The 17,883-nt window shown below is 44.9% G+C and overlaps 1 protein-coding gene across 1 annotated transcript; it reads left to right on the top strand.

Moving 5' to 3' along the window:
* Positions 1 to 11,350: 11,350 nt before the first annotated feature.
* adra2b (adrenoceptor alpha 2B) lies at positions 11,351 to 17,625 on the top strand. The gene has a single exon (XM_014161528.2). It carries the CDS (start codon positions 12,694 to 12,696, stop codon positions 14,299 to 14,301), a length of 1,608 nt encoding a protein of 535 aa, XP_014017003.1. The 5' UTR covers positions 11,351 to 12,693; the 3' UTR covers positions 14,302 to 17,625.
* Positions 17,626 to 17,883: the final 258 nt, after the last annotated feature.

Here is a 17,883-nt window from a genome sequence, read left to right as displayed (position 1 = left end):
TTCCTCAGAGGTAGGGAGGCGAGCAGGCCAGAGGTGGATGAACGGAGTGCCCTTGTTTGGCTGTAGGGCCTGATCAGAGCCTGAAGGTACGGAGGTGCCGTTCCCCTCACAGCTCCGTAGGCAAGCACCATGGTCTTGTAGCGGATGCGAGCTTCGACTGGAAGCCAGTGGAGAGAGCGGAGGAGCGGGGTGACGTGAGAGAACTTGGGAAGGTTGAACACCAGACGGGCTGCGGCGTTCTGGATGAGTTGTAGGGGTTTAATGGCACAGGCAGGGAGCCCAGCCAACAGCGAGTTGCAATAATCCAGACGGGAGATGACAAGTGCCTGGATTAGGACCTGCGCCGCTTCCTGTGTGAGGCAGGGTCGTACTCTGCGAATGTTGTAGAGCATGAACCTACAGGATCGGGTCACCACCTTGATGTTGGTGGAGAACGACAGGGTGTTGTCCAGGGTCACGCCAAGGCTCTTAGCACTCTGGGAGGAGGACACAAGGGAGTTGTCAACCGTGATGACGAGATCATGGAACGGGCAGTCCTTCCCCGGGAGGAAGAGCAGCTCCGTCTTGCCGAGGTTCAGCTTGAGGTGGTGATCCGTCATCCACACTGATATGTCTGCCAGACATGCAGAGATGCGATTCGCCACCTGGTTGTCAGAAGGGGGAAAGGAGAAGATTAATTGTGTGTCATCTGCATAGCAATGATATGAGAGACCATGTGAGGATATGACAGAGCCAAGTGACTTGGTGTATAGCGAGAATAGGAGTGGGCCAAGAACAGAGCCCTGGGGGACACCAGTGGTGAGAGCACGTGGTGCGGAGACAGATTCTCGCCACGCCACCTGGTAGGAGCGACCTGTCAGGTAGGACGCAATCCAAGCGTGCGCGGTGCCGGAGATGCCCAGCTCGGAGAGGGTGGAGAGGAGGATCTGATGGTTCACGGTATCAAAGGCAGCAGATAGGTCTAGAAGGATGAGAGCAGAGGAGAGAGAGTTAGCTTTAGCAGTGCGGAGAGCCTCCGTGACACAGAGAAGAGCAGTCTCAGTTGAATGCCCAGTCTTGAAACCTGACTGATTAGGATCAAGAAGGTCATTCTGAGAGAGATAGCAAGAGAGCTGGCCAAGGACGGCGCGTTCAAGAGTTTTGGAGAGAAAGGAAAGAAGGGATACTGGTCTGTAGTTGTTGACATCGGAGGGATCGAGTGTAGGTTTTTTCAGAAGGGGTGCAATTCTCGCTCTCTTGAAGACGGAAGGGACGTAGCCAGCGGTCAAGGATGCGTTGATGAGCGAGGTGAGGTAGGGGAGAAGGTCTCCGGAAATGGTCTGGAGAAGAGAGGAGGGGATAGGGTCAAGTGGGCAGGTTGTTGGGCGGCCGGCCGTCACAAGATGCGAGATTTCATCTGGAGAGAGAGGGGAGAAAGAGGTCAAAGCACAGGGAAGGGCAGTGTGAGCAGGACCAGCAGTGTCGTTTGACTTAGCAAACGAGGATCGGATGTCGTCAACCTTCTTTTCAAAATGGTTGACGAAGTCATCCGCAGAGAGGGAGGAGGGGGGGGGAGGGGGAGGAGGATTCAGGAGGGAGGAGAAGGTAGCAAAGAGCTTCCTAGGGTTAGAGGCAGATGCTTGGAGTTTAGAGTGGTAGAAAGTGGCTTTAGCAGCAGAGACAGAAGAGGAAAATGTAGAGAGGAGGGAGTGAAAGGATGCCAGGTCCGCAGGGGAGGCGAGTTTTCCTCCATTTCCGCTCGGCTGCCCGGAGCCCTGTTCTGTGAGCTCGCAGTGAGTCGTCGAGCCACGGAGCAGGAGGGGAGGACCGAGCCGGCCTGGAGGATAGGGGACAGAGGAAATCAAAGGATGCAGAGAGGGAGGAGAGGAGGGTTGAGGAGGCAGAATCAGGAGATAGGTTGGAGAAGGTTTGAGCAGAGGGAAGAGATGATAGGATGGAAGAGGAGAGAGTAGCGGGAGAGAGAGAGCGAAGGTTGGGACGGCGCAATACCATCCGAGTAGGGGGAGAGTGAGAAGTGTTGGATGAGAGCGAGAGGGAAAAGGATACAAGGTAGTGGTCGGAGACTTGGAGGGGAGTTGAAATGAGATTAGTGGAAGAACAGCATCTAGTAAAGATGAGGTCAAGCGTATTGCCTGCCTTGTGAGTAGGGGGGGAAGGTGAGAGGGTGAGGTCGAAAGAGGAGAGGAGTGGAAAGAAGGAGGCAGAGAGGAATGAGTCGAAGGTAGACGTGGGGAGGTTAAAGTCACCCAGAACTGTGAGAGGTGAGCCATCCTCAGGAAAGGAACTTATCAAGGCGTCAAGCTCATTGATGAACTCTCCAAGGGAACCTGGAGGGCGATAAATGATAAGGATGTTAAGCTTGAAAGGGCTGGTAACTGTGACAGCATGGAATTCAAATGAGGAGATAGACAGATGGGTCAGGGGAGAAAGAGAGAATGTCCACTTGGGAGAGATGAGGATTCCAGTGCCACCACCCCGCTGGCTCGATGCTCTAGGGGTATGCGAGAACACGTAGTCAGACGAGGAGAGAGCAGTAGGAGTAGCAGTGTTATCTGTGGTGATCCATGTTTCCGTCAGCGCCAGGAAGTCTAGGGACTGGAGGGTAGCATAGGCTGAGATGAACTCAGCCTTGTTGGCCGCAGACCGGCAGTTCCAGAGGCTGCCGGAGACCTGGAACTCCACGTGGGTCGTGCGCGCTGTGACCACCAGGTTAGAGTGGCAGCGGCCACGCGGTGTGGAGCGTTTGTACGGCCTGTGCAGAGGAGAGAGAACAGGGATAGGCAGACACATAGTAGACAAGCTACAGAAGAGGCTACGCTAATGCAAATGAGATTGGAGTGACAAGTGGACTACACGTCTCGAATGTTCAGGAAGTTAAGCTTACGTTGCAAAAATGTTATTGACTAAAATGATACAGTACTGCTGGCTGGTGGAGTAGGCTAGCTAGCAGTGGCTGCGTTGTTGACTTTGAACGTGTAGCTGGCTAGGTAACCTCGGTAGTTTCAGTACTACACCTTGTCATGATACAAGCAACTTTGTAGCTAGCTAGCTAACATAACACTAATCAAGACGTTCCTTGTAGTGTATTTAGTTTCAACAATGCTGCTCGTCGGTAATAGTTGGCTAGGTTAGGAAAAATGGCGTCGCGGGGGACGGAAATAGCTGGCTAGCTAACCTCGATGGCTGGCTAGCTAACAATGATCAATTAACAATTATCAAGCTATGACAAAGACAACTAGGTAGCTAGCTAGGTAACACTGCACTAGTCAAATCGTTCCGTTGTAAAGTATTAGTAACTACAGCGCTGCTAGTCGGTAACGGTTGGCTAGCTGGCAGTGGGTTAATGATGACTAGGTGTGTTGAGTAAGTCTGGCGCCGCGTCGCGGCTGGCTAGCACACCTCGATAATACTCAAACTCAAACTACACAATTACCTTAGATACAGAGACAGCAAAGACAACTATGTAGCTGGCTAACTAACACTAACACCACACTAATCAAGTCGTTGCGTTGTAATGTAATAGTTTCTGCGGTGCTGCTAGTCGGTAGAAGTTGGCTAGCTAACAGTGATGACTAGCTAGCTAGCAGCTAGCAGTGTTGACTACGTTAGGAGGACGAAGATAGCTAGCCTCGATAATTACTCAGTTACTCTAAACTACACAATTATCTTTGATACAAAGACGGCTATGTAGCTAGCTAAGAAGAATTGCTCAGATCAAACAAATCAAGCCGTTGTAATGTAACGAAGTGTAATATTACCTGTGGAGCGAAGCGTGGTGCGACTGCTCGCTCCAAACCGGAACGCCTGTCAAAACGCATAGTAAAAACCCTAGTAGCCTAATATCTCAAAGACTAGTTGATAAAATGTTCATAAGAAAGAAATGAAATTCTAATGGAAATGTTTCACAATGATGTCATTAGGCAGAGCAGGCAACAGATGGCACACAGACAGCAGAGTTGGGGACAGATATGCAGGGACAGACTGGCAGAGACAGGGAGTCTCAGGTAAGTTTGTTGAGTCTTTGTTTGGCAACATTATGAAAGGTTCTCAATTTTTTGACTTGTAAAATAGGAACATAATTGGAAAATGCCATGGATACCCCCACTCTCAACTTAAACTGGTGACTGAACTAAGATTTGTTAAAGGCAATGGTATTGCTGTTGTGATTAGTTGTGTAGTTTTGGGTACCGCTAGTTAGGAGTATGGCAAACACCTTATTTCTTTGGTTCCTCAATATACATTTACCATATTACAAAGTAGGCTATGTGTTACAGCACTACATTTGGTGTCCCCCTCAGGAATTGCTCTTGAGAAAATTTCATGTAATTGTCCCCTCCAAAGTTGATATCAGATTTTCGCCCCTGGTTATATCCTGCCTGTTTGGTCCTGTCCAGGGGTGTCGTCGGACGGGGCCACAGTGTCTCCCGACCCCTCCTGTCTCAGCCTCCAGTATTTATGCTGCAGTAGTTTATGTGTTGGGGGGCTAGGGTCAGTCTGTTATATCTGCAGTATTTCTCCTGTCTTATCCGGTGTCCTGTGTGAATTTAAGTATGCTCTCTCTAATTCTTTCTTTCTTTCTTTCTTTCTTTCTTTCTTTCTTTCTTTCTTTCTTTCTTTCTTTCTTTCTTTCTTTCTTTCTTTCTGAGGACCTGAGTCCTAGGACCATGCCTCAGGACTACCTGGCCTGATGACTCCTTGCTGTCCCCAGTCCACGAGGCCATGCCGCTGCTCCAGTTTCAACTGTTCTGCCTGCGGCTATGGAACCCTGACCTGTTCACCAGACGTGCTACCTGTCCCAGACTTGCTGTTTTCAACTCTCTAGAGACAGCAGGAGCAGTAGAGATACTCTGAATGATCGGCTATGAAAAGCCAACTGACATTTACTCCTGAGGTGCTGACCTGTTGCACCCTCGACACCCACTGTGATTATTATTATTTGACCCTGCTGGTCATCTATGAATATTTTAACATTTACATCTTTTTTTTTTTTTTTACATTTTAGTCATTTAGCAGATGCTCTTATCCAGAGCGACTTACAGTAGTGAATGCATACATTTCATACATTTATTATTATTTTTTTGCCCGTACTGGAAACATCTTGGCCATGTTCTGTTATAATCTCCACCCGGCACAGCCAGAAGAGGACTGGCCACCCCTCATAGCCTGGTTCCTCTCTAGGTTTCTTCCTAGGTTCTGGCCTTTCTAGGGAGTTTTTCCTAGCCACCGTGCTTCTACACCTGCATTGCTTGCTGTTTGGGGTTTTAGGCTGGGTTTCTGTACAGCACTTTGAGATATCAGCTGATGTAAGAAGGGCTTTAGAAATACATTTGATTTGATTTGATTTTGAGACCATGCTGGCCCGCTAAAACAGGACTATAAAAGGACCAGTGCACTTCTTTTGTGATTTTTTTACTTTAGTATTTAATTTTTTTATTGAAATGTAGTTTTTATTCAGATTTTTCAGGAGGTGCTGCAGTGACTACTTCCCACGGCTATGCTTAAATATGCTTGAAAATCTATGGCAAGAATTGAAAATGGTTGTCTAGTAATGATCAACAACCAACTTGACAGAGCATGAAGATTTTTAAAGAGAATAATATGCAAATATTGTACAATCCAGGTGTGCAAAGCTCTTAGAGACTTACACAGAAAGATTCACAGCTGTAATCACTGCCAAATTTGATTCTAACATGTATTGACTCAGGGGTGTGAATACCTATGTAAATTAGGTATTTTTGTATTTCATTTTCAATAAATATGTAAAAATGTCTAAAACACGTTTTCACTTTGTCATTAAAGGTGAAAAAAGCTATTTTATAAATGTTGAATTCAGGCTGTAACATAATAAAATGTAGAATAAGTCAAGGGATACGGATACTTTCTGTAAAACAAACATTAATTACATATATAAGGTGTGCTGTCAAAATACAGATTTGCGGCACTGCTGCACAGCTGATTTTATCCTCTAATCAGGGACTAAATTAGACCTGAGACATTTAATTCCTTGGAAGTTGTGGGAATGTACATTTTTGGTTTCTCATTGGTTCTGGCAGTGGTGTAGTGGTGCCTGGAGAAGTGGGTATACTGTAATTTAGCCAAATAAATCCCAAACGGCACCCTGTGTGAAACATTCTATGACAAACAGTGACATACTCAATGACCTAAAATGATCAATCCCATATTGGTCTTTTACAGTCAGGCCAACCCAAGCTGTACTGTGCAAGGAGACGAATAGTAGGCCTACTGTTGAAACAGATAAATGAGACTGTCAACTGAGTCAGAAATTCACAGGTCTCTGTTTTTTTTAAATCAGGTCTTTGCTCTCAAAGTCACCTGTTTAGCAGATATTATTGCGGGTGTAGTGAAATGCTTGTGTTTCTAGCTCCAACAGTGCAGTAATATCTAACAAGTAATATCTAACAATATCACAACAATACACACAAATCTAAAGTAAATTAATGGAATTAAGAATATATAAATATTTGGGCGAGCAGTGTCAGAGTGGCATAGACTAAGATACAGTAGAATAGGATAGAATACAGTATATACTGAGTAATGCAAAATATGTAAACATTATTAAAGTGACAGTGTTCCATTATTAAAGTGGCCAGTGAATTCAAGTCTATGTGTATAGGGTGCTGTAGGTATACTGGAGGGCAGGTAGTTTGCACCCCGGTGATGCATTGGGCAGACCACACCACCCTCTGGAGTGCCCTGCGGTTGTGGGCGGTGCAGTTGCCGTACCAGGCGGTGATACAGCCCGACAGGATGCTCTCAATTGTGCATCTGTAAACATTTGTAAGGGTTTTAGGAGCCATGCCACATTTCTTCTACCTCCTGAGGTTGAAGAGGCACTGTTGCGCCTTCTTCACCACACTGTCTGTGTGGAGGCTGCAAAGACATTTCGTTTTTATTGTGGCATGGTATCAGTGAGTTTCAAATCTATGATCTCCTGGACTCTAACCATGGAATTAGTCCACTGCGCCACCAGGATGGAGCTAGCATGCCTTGTTTTTTTTAACTCATACAAAGCTGTTCATTTTAGTCTATTCAAACAGACCACATTTCAAAGGATACAAGCACTCATTAAGATCAGGTGTGGCCAACAAGTGGGTTCGGTCAACACACCTGAACACACTTAAAGGTTGGGTTTTGATTTTGACAATTCTCACTTGCCCACTAACACAGGACACACAGCTGCAGGGATTGCACTCTATCCAATCCTACTTCAGAACACACAGACATTGAGACATGCTGCGTTCACGTGCTATGGGAGTTGTCGGAAATGTCTTATTCCGACTGGGAAGTTTCACTTGAAATTCACTTCAAGTCTAAATTACAAACTGTTGCTCGAGTTGCAGAGTTGTGACGTTTCACCACTGACCTTTTACCTTTTCAAACAAAAGATGACAATGGTAGGTCTAGGGCCTAATGTAGCTAGTTTGATCATATACTGTAGTCAATGTTAAGCAAGCTAGCTAACTTAATTATAAGCAATGTTATCTAGATTATCAAGCTAGCTAAAATCTTATTGGTTGAAGAACTGTTCTGACCAAAAAGCATATCAGTAACTGCCACAACGAACCACACCCAAAAGTCAAATATCTAGATTTTTCTTAATGAGAAACAGAGTTACACATGCGAAATCGGTCGTTCTGTCGCTCTGTAACACAAAATGTGCAGTGAAGCGTGACAGATATTTCTTTATGATATGTTTGGAGTGTGTGGGGTTGTTCTTTCCAATAGACTTATTTGGAGTGGGTGTGTGAGAGCTGAAAATTGTGTAGAATAACCTCCTGAATCCACTTTCACTGTTTTACCAACCACAGGAGGTTCACACACGACCGCAGGTAACACTTGATTGGAGAGCACTCTCCTGCGAAAAGTGCTTTTTGTATTTAGAACGCTTGGCATTGAACAGAACGAAAGCGGTTATTAGCTTGTGGTTGGGGTCATGGAATCAGAATGAGTTGGTTAGGAATCTAATTCTATGGTCGGTTTCTCACTCCTAACTGACATTGTGTGGGCGATGGAAAATGGGAAACAAACATTATGGCCTCACGACAACCACCCACCAGTTGTTGACACCCGTAATGAGAACATGGCATACTGTGTGTGTGTGTGTGTGTGTGTGTGTGTGTGTGTGTGTGTGTGTGTGTGTGTGTGTGTGTGTGTGTGTGTGTAACTACCAACTCCCACTATAAATGCACGCCTCTGTGTGGGTGTCGATTTGCTAGATTTTACTCTTTTTAGTCGATATTGAACATCAAAACATAAAGCAAATTAATCTTAGGTAGCGTAAATAGAGTCGTGAGAGGGTAAAGTTGTGTGTGTGTGTGTGTGTGTGTGTGTGTGTGTGTGTGTGTGTGTGTGTGTGTGTGTGTGTGTGTGTGTGTGTGATCCTGTATAATGTTGTGTGTGTGTGTGTGTGTGTGTGTGTGTGTGTGTGTGTGTGTATGTGTGTGTGTGTGATCCTGTATAATGCACCGATCTGGACTCAGGGATAGATGTAAAAGAGTAAACAAAAATCCGGGACACTCAAATTTGCTGTCCACCCAGGATCTGCCCTTCCAGGTGGAGTCTCGCAAACTGTCCCCCCGGTTTATCGGCCCTTTTCCGATCTCCAAGATCATTAGAGTCTCTCTTTTCTTGTCCTCCTGGTTTTTGACCCTTGCCTGTCCTGACCCTGAACCCACCCGCCTGACCACTCTGCCTGACCCTGCCACTTGACCTGTACTTTTGCCCTCCTCTGGATTACCAACCTCTGCCTGACCAGACCCTGAGCCTGCCTGCCGTCCTGTACCTTTGCCCCTATTGCTGTAATAAAGGTTTTTACATTGACACAGTCTGCATCAGGGTCTTAACTTGATATCTGATAGGTTAAGTGCCTTGCTCAAGTGCACATCGATATACAGTGCCTTGCGAAAGTATTCGGCCCCCTTGAACTTTTCGACCTTTTGCCACATTTCAGGCTTCAAACATAAAGATATAAAACTGTAATTTTTTGTGAAGAATCAACAACAAGTGGGACACAATCATGAAGTGGAACGAAATTTATTGGATATTTCTAACTTTTTTAACAAATAAAAAACGGAAAAATTGGGCGTGCAATATTATTCAGCCCCTTTACTTTCAGTGCAGCAAACTCTCTCCAGAAGTTCAGTGAGGATCTCTGAATGATCCAATGTTGACCTAAATGACTAATGATGATAAATAGAATCCACCTGTGTGTAATCAAGTCTCCGTATAAATGCACCTGCTCTGTGATAGTCTCAGAGGTCCATTTAAAGCGCAGAGATCATCATGAAGAACAAGGAACACACCAGGCAGGTCCGAGATACTGTTGTGGAGAAGTTTAAAGCCGGATTTGGATACAAAAAGATTTCCCAAGCTTTAAACATCCCAAGGAGCACTGTGCAAGCGATAATATTGAAATGGAAGGAGTATCAGACCACTGCAAATCTACGAAGACCCGGCCGTCCCTCTAAACTTTCAGCTCATACAAGGAGAAGACTGATCAGAGATGCAGCCAAGAGGCCCATGATCACTCTGGATGAACTGCAGAGATCTACAGCTGAGGTGGGAGACTCTGTCCATAGGACAACAATCAGTCGTACAACTGCACAAATCTGGCCTTTATGGAAGAGTGGCAAGAAGAAAGCCATTTCTTAAAGATATCCATAAAAAGTGTTGTTTAAAGTTTGCCACTAGCCACCTGGGAGACACACCAAACATGTGGAAGAAGGTGCTCTGGTCAGATGAAACCAAAATCGAACTTTTTGGCAACAATGCATAAACGTTATGTTTGGCGTAAAAGCAACACAGCTCATCACCCTGAACACACCATCCCCACTGTCAAACATGGTGGTGGCAGCATCATGGTTTGGGCCTGCTTTTCTTCAGCAGGGGCAGGGAAGATGGTTAAAATTGATGGGAAGATGGATGGAGCCAAATACAGGACCATTCTGGAAGAAAACCTGATGGAGTCTGCAAAAGACCTGAGACTGGGACGGAGATTTGTCTTCCAACAAGACAATGATCCAAAACATAAAGCAAAATCTACAATGGAATGGTTCACAAATAAACATATCCAGGTGTTAGAATGGCCAAGTCAAAGTCCAGACCTGAATCCAATCGAGAATCTGTGGAAAGAACTGAAAACTGCTGTTCACAAACGCTCTCCATCCAACCTCACTGAGCTCGAGCTGTTTTGCAAGGAGGAATGGGCAAAAAATTCAGTCTCTCGATGTGCAAAACTGATAGAGACATACCCCAAGCGACTTACAGCTGTAATTGCAGCAAAAGGTGGCGCTACAAAGTATTAACTTAAGGGGGCTGAATAATTTTGCACGGCCAATTTTTCAGTTTTTTATTTGTTAAAAAAGTTTGAAATATCCAATAAATTTCGTTCCACTTCATGATTGTGTCCCACTTGTTGTTGATTCTTCACAAAAAATTACAGTTTTATATCTTTATGTTTGAAGCCTGAAATGTGGCAAAATGTCGAAAAGTTCAAGGGGGCCAAATACTTTCGCAAGGCACTGTATATTTTTACCTAGTTCGGCTCAGGGATTCGACCCAGCAACCGTTCTAATTAGCTAAAATGAGCAAGTTGTTTGTGAGGAGATTCAAACACGCAACCTTTGGCTTAAGAAACCTTATGTCTTATGTAACCATACCAAAGGTACCATATTAGACTTATTAGAGTGTCCTGTATTTTTGTTTGTTGTGTCTAGTCTATGAGACAAGCTTGCAATGCACACTTCTGTATGTGTGTCAGTTTAATGTGCTTCCACTCTCTTCACTATTGAACAATAAGCATTTGATCAATCCATGTCACTAACAACAGTGTTTTGTCTTCATCAAGCAGCGGTCAAGAGGCTAATTCATGGGAACATAAGGTAGCATACAATAGGGTTTTATCTTGCTGAGGAGCCAATAGACCATTATGGAACCAACAATGAAATCATAATCAGGAGGAGAAGGGTGATGATTATAATGATGATGGTGATGATAATGTTATTATTATTTTGTACCTTTATTTTAACAGTGATGATGATGATTGATGGTGATGATTATAGAGTTAGAAACTCACACTGTAGGTCTTTGTAGAAAGATAAATGAGTGTGTTCCAGCTGGAGACCTATGCATTCTGTAGAGTTAATTGACCAAAGCATCGTGGACGGGTTCTACTACAGTGTTTTACATTAAAGATATAACGGCGTACCGATGGACAGTGTGTTAGCGGGTAAAGAGAGAGAGAGAGAGAGAGAGAGAGAGAGAGAGAGAGAGAGAGAGAGATGGCATGGTCTCATGACGCCCGTATTGACATCACTCGGGTTGGAGAAGCGCGAGGAGGAGAGGAGAGGCGCTCCCGTTATTAGACCAGGGCTCGCGGTCACGCTCACTCCTGGAGATGCTGCGAGACAAACTGATAAACTCGAGGAGAGAGGCAAAGAGACGCTGCACTCAGGAGTACCACTGCGTGAATAGACCGAACTAGGGGCCACGAGCCAGCCAAAGCATGACTGCGCATCTTCTGCGCTTGGATATACTAAACACTCGCACACATTCCTACCAAACCGAGATGTGAGCTCTAGTAACGAGGAAACACGAGGAAACTGAAACAGCAACGCAACGACTCTGGGTGATGGACTCAATGCGCAACTTGGAATTATGTTGGACACGGTTTTGTTTTCATGAATTCCAGAACGTTTTTTGGCTACATTGAGGACGTGCTCAAGTTACAACATAAATACTAACTTCACAGTTCCATTCAGAAACAACTTATTATTTAAGAAGTACACTTTACTCGAATAATGTGAGGACATATTTTGGTAACACACCAGTTAGTCTGCCGAAGCTCAACCATTGTATGAGCTAAATCTGTTCAAACCAATATTTTGGTTATTATTACATATTTGTTAGAATAATTTGTTATTAAATTAGTCTACATACACAGCTTGTATATGCTCAGATAGCCTTGCTGTTTGCGTCTCTTAAGAGACAGCGGGGTTTTGGGGGAGAAAGGGCGCGCACACTGACATCTGAAGTTGGTTGTCCTACTGAGGAAAAGATGGCTGTAACTTGTTCCCAATCTCGCCTGTGTCGCCTTGTATTATAGTCAGAAATTAGATTGAAAGGCTATTTCTGTAACCGCCCTGCAATCACGTTCCGCCTCTTTAAAATATAAAAAATAATCAAGCAGCTGTGAGATTACAATCCATTCTGTTTTGTGTGCTGGACTACTTTTAATTGTTTGAGCGGTTTAATTTCATACTGTAGGTATTCCACATAGCCCAGATCGACGGGAAACGTATTTGCGCTCTACTGTATTCATCGCACTCGAATAGAAAACCATTGACCACTGGCGCACTCCATGGGCATAGTTTAGCGTTTGACTGATTAGAATGGACTTGGATGATGAAATTGGCAGGAGAAGGTGAATGAACTGCGATAACACGAAATTATGACTTTTTATAAGGTGTAGAAAGATCAGTTATAGGAGGCTAATCTTTTTTCCCTAAAGTTTTCAGAGAATGCTTTGACAGCAACATAAACAAGCTCAGCTATAGGACTGCTTTTTTAGAATATAATTTTACCTCAGCCATCCTCAAGGACTATAAAACAAACATATTGATTACTACAACATTTTATTAACCACTTTAATCAACCCCATCCATCGTGTTAGTCATGGCATCACCTTTGGATAGTGCATGTTCAGTGGGGCTGGGCAACACTAATAGCTCGACCAGCGGTTTATCTCTTCCCTGCAATCAGAGCGTCGCTTCCCTGCAACTGGCCCCTTACTCCGCCGAAGCCACGGCGCTCTTTGCTACGGCTATCACCCTCATGATAGTCTTTACCATCGTGGGAAACATCTTTGTCATCATCGCAGTCCTGACCAGCCGTGCACTCAGAGGACCACAGAACCTGTTTTTAGTGTCGCTAGCAGCTGCGGACATTTTAGTGGCAACCCTCATCATCCCGTTTTCCCTGGCCAATGAACTGCTGGGTTACTGGTACTTCAAGTCTCTGTGGTGTGAGATCTACTTGGCGCTGGACGTTCTGTTCTGTACTTCCTCTATAGCTCACCTGTGCGCCATCTCATTAGACCGTTACCTGTCCATCAGCCGGGTTACCTACTCCCGCCAGCGCACACCCATACGTATCAAAGCCTCCATCGTGGTGGTGTGGCTCATCTCGGCCATCATCTCCTTTCCTCCTCTCCTGTCGCTGAATAAGAGCGAGCCAGGTGGCGAGGGTAGTGAGAGGGGGCCTCAGTGCCAGCTGAATGACGAGCGCTGGTACATTCTCTACTCCACTGTCGGCTCCTTCTTCGCCCCTTGTCTCATCATGATCCTGGTCTACATGAGGATCTACCAGATCGCCAAGCAGCGCACACAGAACCCGCCAGGCGAGCCCAGGAAGGATGGGGTGGGCTGTGCCACCCCAAGTCAAACCCCTCGGGGGATCCAAGCCAACGGGAAGGAGGAGGGAGGGAAAACCCCAGCTATTCCCCACAAAACTTCCAGCATCAGACCACCCACCCTGGCTATTACTCCATCACTATCCCCCGACCAGGCCAATGAGACCCCCTCTTCTCCCACCCCCAATAACCTCCTTCATCCTCCGGATCCATCTCTAGCTCCAACCCCAACCACCACCTCCCCTCCTACCTCACCCCTGGGTCCCTCACCCTCCTCAGTCTCTCCCTCTCCCTCCTCCACCCTTCCCCCACTTTCCCAGGCCAAACCCAAAGATGGGGAGAAGAAGGGGAAGAAGGGGAAGAAGGGGAAAAAGTATAACAATAATGGGGATAGCTCAAACAGCTCTGACAGTGACATGGAGCACGAGGGAGGGGGGAGGAGGGGAGTCAACACCCCTAGCATGGCGGGTTCACCCGGCATCCACTCCCCTGCCACCATCCAGAAGTACAGGGACATGATCGCCACATCTAAGGGGGCTCGGCTGGTGGCAGGGAGGAGGTCTAAGCCAGACACCACTCCAGGAGCGGCACGTCGTAAAGCCATGGTGAACCGAGAGAAGCGTTTCACGTTCGTCCTGGCCGTGGTGATCGGAGTGTTTGTCGTCTGTTGGTTCCCTTTCTTCTTCTCCTACTCGCTGCAGGCCATCTGTCCTGAGACCTGCGCCCTCCCTGATCCCCTCTTTAAGTTCTTCTTCTGGATCGGCTACTGCAACTCCTGTCTGAACCCCGTCATATACACCATCTTCAACCAGGACTTCAGGAAAGCCTTCAAGAAGATCCTTTGTAAGAACACCAAGGGCACCTTCTTCTAGACTGGTTGCTCTGTAAGGACACCAATGGCAACATTATTTTAGTAAAGGGGCCTGTAAGGTCAGTCCCTTCTTTTCACTCCCCTCTAAACCCGTTGAGGTTTACAAAACAGCACAAATATTCTGTCCTTTTTTGAAAATGTTCACTGATTTTAGATTCTAATTGATGACATTACAAAGGGCTGCCGATTCTACCGTGAACTGCTGCAGACTTTCCAAATAGAATGCGGACTCAGAATAGCTGTAGAAAAGCTCACCTCGCAACAGGGTTAAAAATACCTTGTGTAAGAAAGAAACTCTCTAAGGGCTTGTTGTTTTAGTCCCTTGGTGCGTATCTGCAGAAGTCCAGCTGTTACCTGGAGAACTGTGACGGCCCATTGCAAGGACATAGTGTGGGGAGAGTATGTGCAATATATGTTCAGTGACTTATACTCTGGGGGGCTTTAGCATGATACTGTGTACTAATCTGATCATGATATTTTATTAAAAGGTAGGAGGGATGTTTTGAGGTGTGAGCATCACATATTATGCACAGAAAGTGGATGGAGAGGAGGAAGAGAGGAGGGAAAGAAAATCCATTTTGTATTTGTAGTCACTCGTGACATTAAGGACATGTTGTTGGTAAAATGACAGTGTAGCGCTGCTCTCATCAGAGTCTGATTGACTGACTCATATTAAGGTTGTCTGGGAAATCTGTTTAATTTAAAATTGAGAAACCTTTGGGTACAGAAGTATACCACTAGGGTTGCAAAATTATTTAAACTTTCAATAAATGCCATTGTTTTCCTGAAATCCTTGTTGGAAGATTCCCAGAATCAGGAGGGAATAAGCAGGAAATCCAGAGTCCTCCAGCCTGGATTTCTGGGAAAACCAGGAAATGTATTGAAAGTTCCTGGAATTTTGCAACCCTATACACACACCACTAGTCACTGAGAACTCCTGATCTACACACACCATTCTTTAAAACAATACAGTATCCTTTTATTAGCCGTCTGAAAAACAAAACAGAACAACGTGAGGAGATGATGTTTTGGAGAGATAGAGGACTGAGAATTAACCCAAATACCTGTCAGCCTGTTTAAGTACCTCTCTCTATCAGAGGGCAGAACCATGAGGAACACACAAGACCCAAGTCGTCTGTCTACTTATGTCTGCATAGTTACTTTTTTCCTGCCTCAGGAATAGCATGCGTTCCTGTAGAGATGTTATCCACATGAGAGATACAACAACAAGGCTTTTACTGTTCAACTCCCTCTCAAACGCTGATCCCCACCACTGCTGTAGTGTGGGGCTTAGGCTATATTTTGAAAGACTCCTTTGTAAAACAAACATACCTTGCCTCTGGCTGTGCGAGGACAGCGGGTGCATCTCAATGGTCCATTATTGCTTCCTCTACTCGTGTGTTTTTCTTCATCTGCACTGAAAAACAAAGGATATAGGTGAATGCAAAATGAAGGATCAGGAATTTGTTTCCACCTGCCCGGCTCTGGGTCGGTGCAGGTGGACTAAAAGAACACACTCTCTAAATCCCAAATGGCACCCTATTCCCTTTATAGTGCACAACTTTTGACCAGGGCCTATAGGGCTCTAGTCAAAAGCAGTGCACTATGTAGGGAATAGGGTGTCATTTGGGATTCAGAGTGCCTCGCAGAGAGCCTTAAAGGTACAGTTTTAACTCTCCCCCAGTATCGCTACACCACAGGGTGACCTCTGTTTCCACATTTTTTACATTTACATTTTAGTCATTTAGCAGACGCTCTTATCCAGAACGACTTACAGTAGTGAGATGCATGTTCATACTTTTTTTCATACTGGTCTACCTTGTTCCATCAACATCAACATGGATTAGGTCTGTACATTGAATCTATATAGCACAATTCCAAGTGCTTAAAGCATATTACATTGTAAAGAGAATAAATACTTTCCCAAATTGGGACAAGGAAAGCAAATTCGGACATTAAGAGATGTTTGCAATGCAGTATATAGTCTTTTTTTCTATTAAAGACAATGGACAGTGACTGGTTAGCTTTGTTTGAGTGGATTCACCTGATTTCAGCCTGAAAGGACATTGCTATTACCGAACACACTTCTCCCCATGGAACAGAACAGAGCAGAGGATGTTTATGAGAGGAGGAACTCAGCCACCTACCGCTGGCCCGACACAAACATTTCAAACAGTCTTGAAAAAAACTCTAGTTTATATTGATTATAACACTGAAAGGTCCTGTATATCCTCAACTGTTTCTGGAAGGACATTCATCCCATAAGATAATGTAATACTTTATTAATGAATGATTGATAGATGGATTAATTGATTGATTTGGGAATGTGCCCGCACTGGCTGACTGGACTTCTATCTGGCACTTTCCTTTATTTCTGAGAGGTACTGTGACTCTTTATGGTTGCTCTTTATGTACAGTATTTCTCAGAGACTGACAGGTCATGATGCTCTTTGTGTTTTCTCCCTCACATAGGCTATGTCTGTAATTGTGACTGCTGTGTTATGACACTATGGGACGAGGGCTGTCGGCAACAACCCTTTTACGCTCCTGTGGGAAATTCTGCTTACCCTTGTGTGTGTGTGTGCGAGAGACAGAGAGAGAGAGAGCGAGAGAGAGAGAGAGATACTGTGTGTGTTTGAGCGAGAGAGAGATACACTGTGTGTGTGTGTGTGTGTGTGTGTGTGTGTGTGTGTGTGTGTGTGTGTGTGTGTGTGTGTGTGTGTGTGTGTGTTTTGATAAGAGCCTGCATGAGTACTGTGTGTTTGCTAATGATCCACTTCTAGTGGTACCAGCTGGCTGTTATTGTATACTGTGGATGTCCTCACACTGGTAAGCACAGAAAACAGATGTGGCGATAGAGAATCTGTCCAGAGAGCTCTCCCTGAGGGACACTAGTCACTAGATGGCCTGCTAGAATGGACAAAAGGGAGGTATACCAGAACTATTTAGCAAGCACATTATCTATTTGGTCTTCATTTATGGTTATGGTAACTGTTAAGGATCTGAGTAAGATCAAAGGTGAGGTAAGGGTTAGCTGCTGACATGGCATTTTGTGGTGAAAATTGCATTTTGTCCTTTCAAACATGGCCGTTTAGTGACCCCCGTGGGACAGAAGAGCCCTGGGAAACCAGCTGACACAGACAGAGGGACTCATGCTCTAACGAAGGGCTGCGATTGGATAAGCTATATGTATTATTTATTTATTTTGAGCCATTTTTTGTTTTCTGTTCATTTCATATTTATAGTTTTTTTCTTCCTGGTGGGCTCTCCAAGCAAGGCAAAGCTAATGTGAACAAAACAGAGTAAACACTGTATAAAATCTGAATATGTTGAATGAGATTCATTTATTTAATGTGAGCAGATGAACATGATTCAGGAGCAGACCTATGTATGCAGGAGTTGGGGTTATTTCTATCGGAACTCAGTCAATGCAGAAGATAAATGTCATGAATTGAGAAAATCCTTTACAATATTGGTCATATGGATTGAAACCTTGAATTTTCCACCAGCTTATTTTTTTTGTATTATTTTTTACTTGTTTCTTAAACAGTTAAAATGGTGGTTTGTAAGATACTTTACTGTG

This window comes from Salmo salar, chromosome ssa20 (genome assembly GCF_905237065.1).
Source record: "Salmo salar chromosome ssa20, Ssal_v3.1, whole genome shotgun sequence".
Classification (NCBI taxonomy): Eukaryota; Metazoa; Chordata; class Actinopteri; order Salmoniformes; family Salmonidae; genus Salmo; species Salmo salar.
This window is presented reverse-complemented; position numbering and strand designations above follow the sequence as displayed.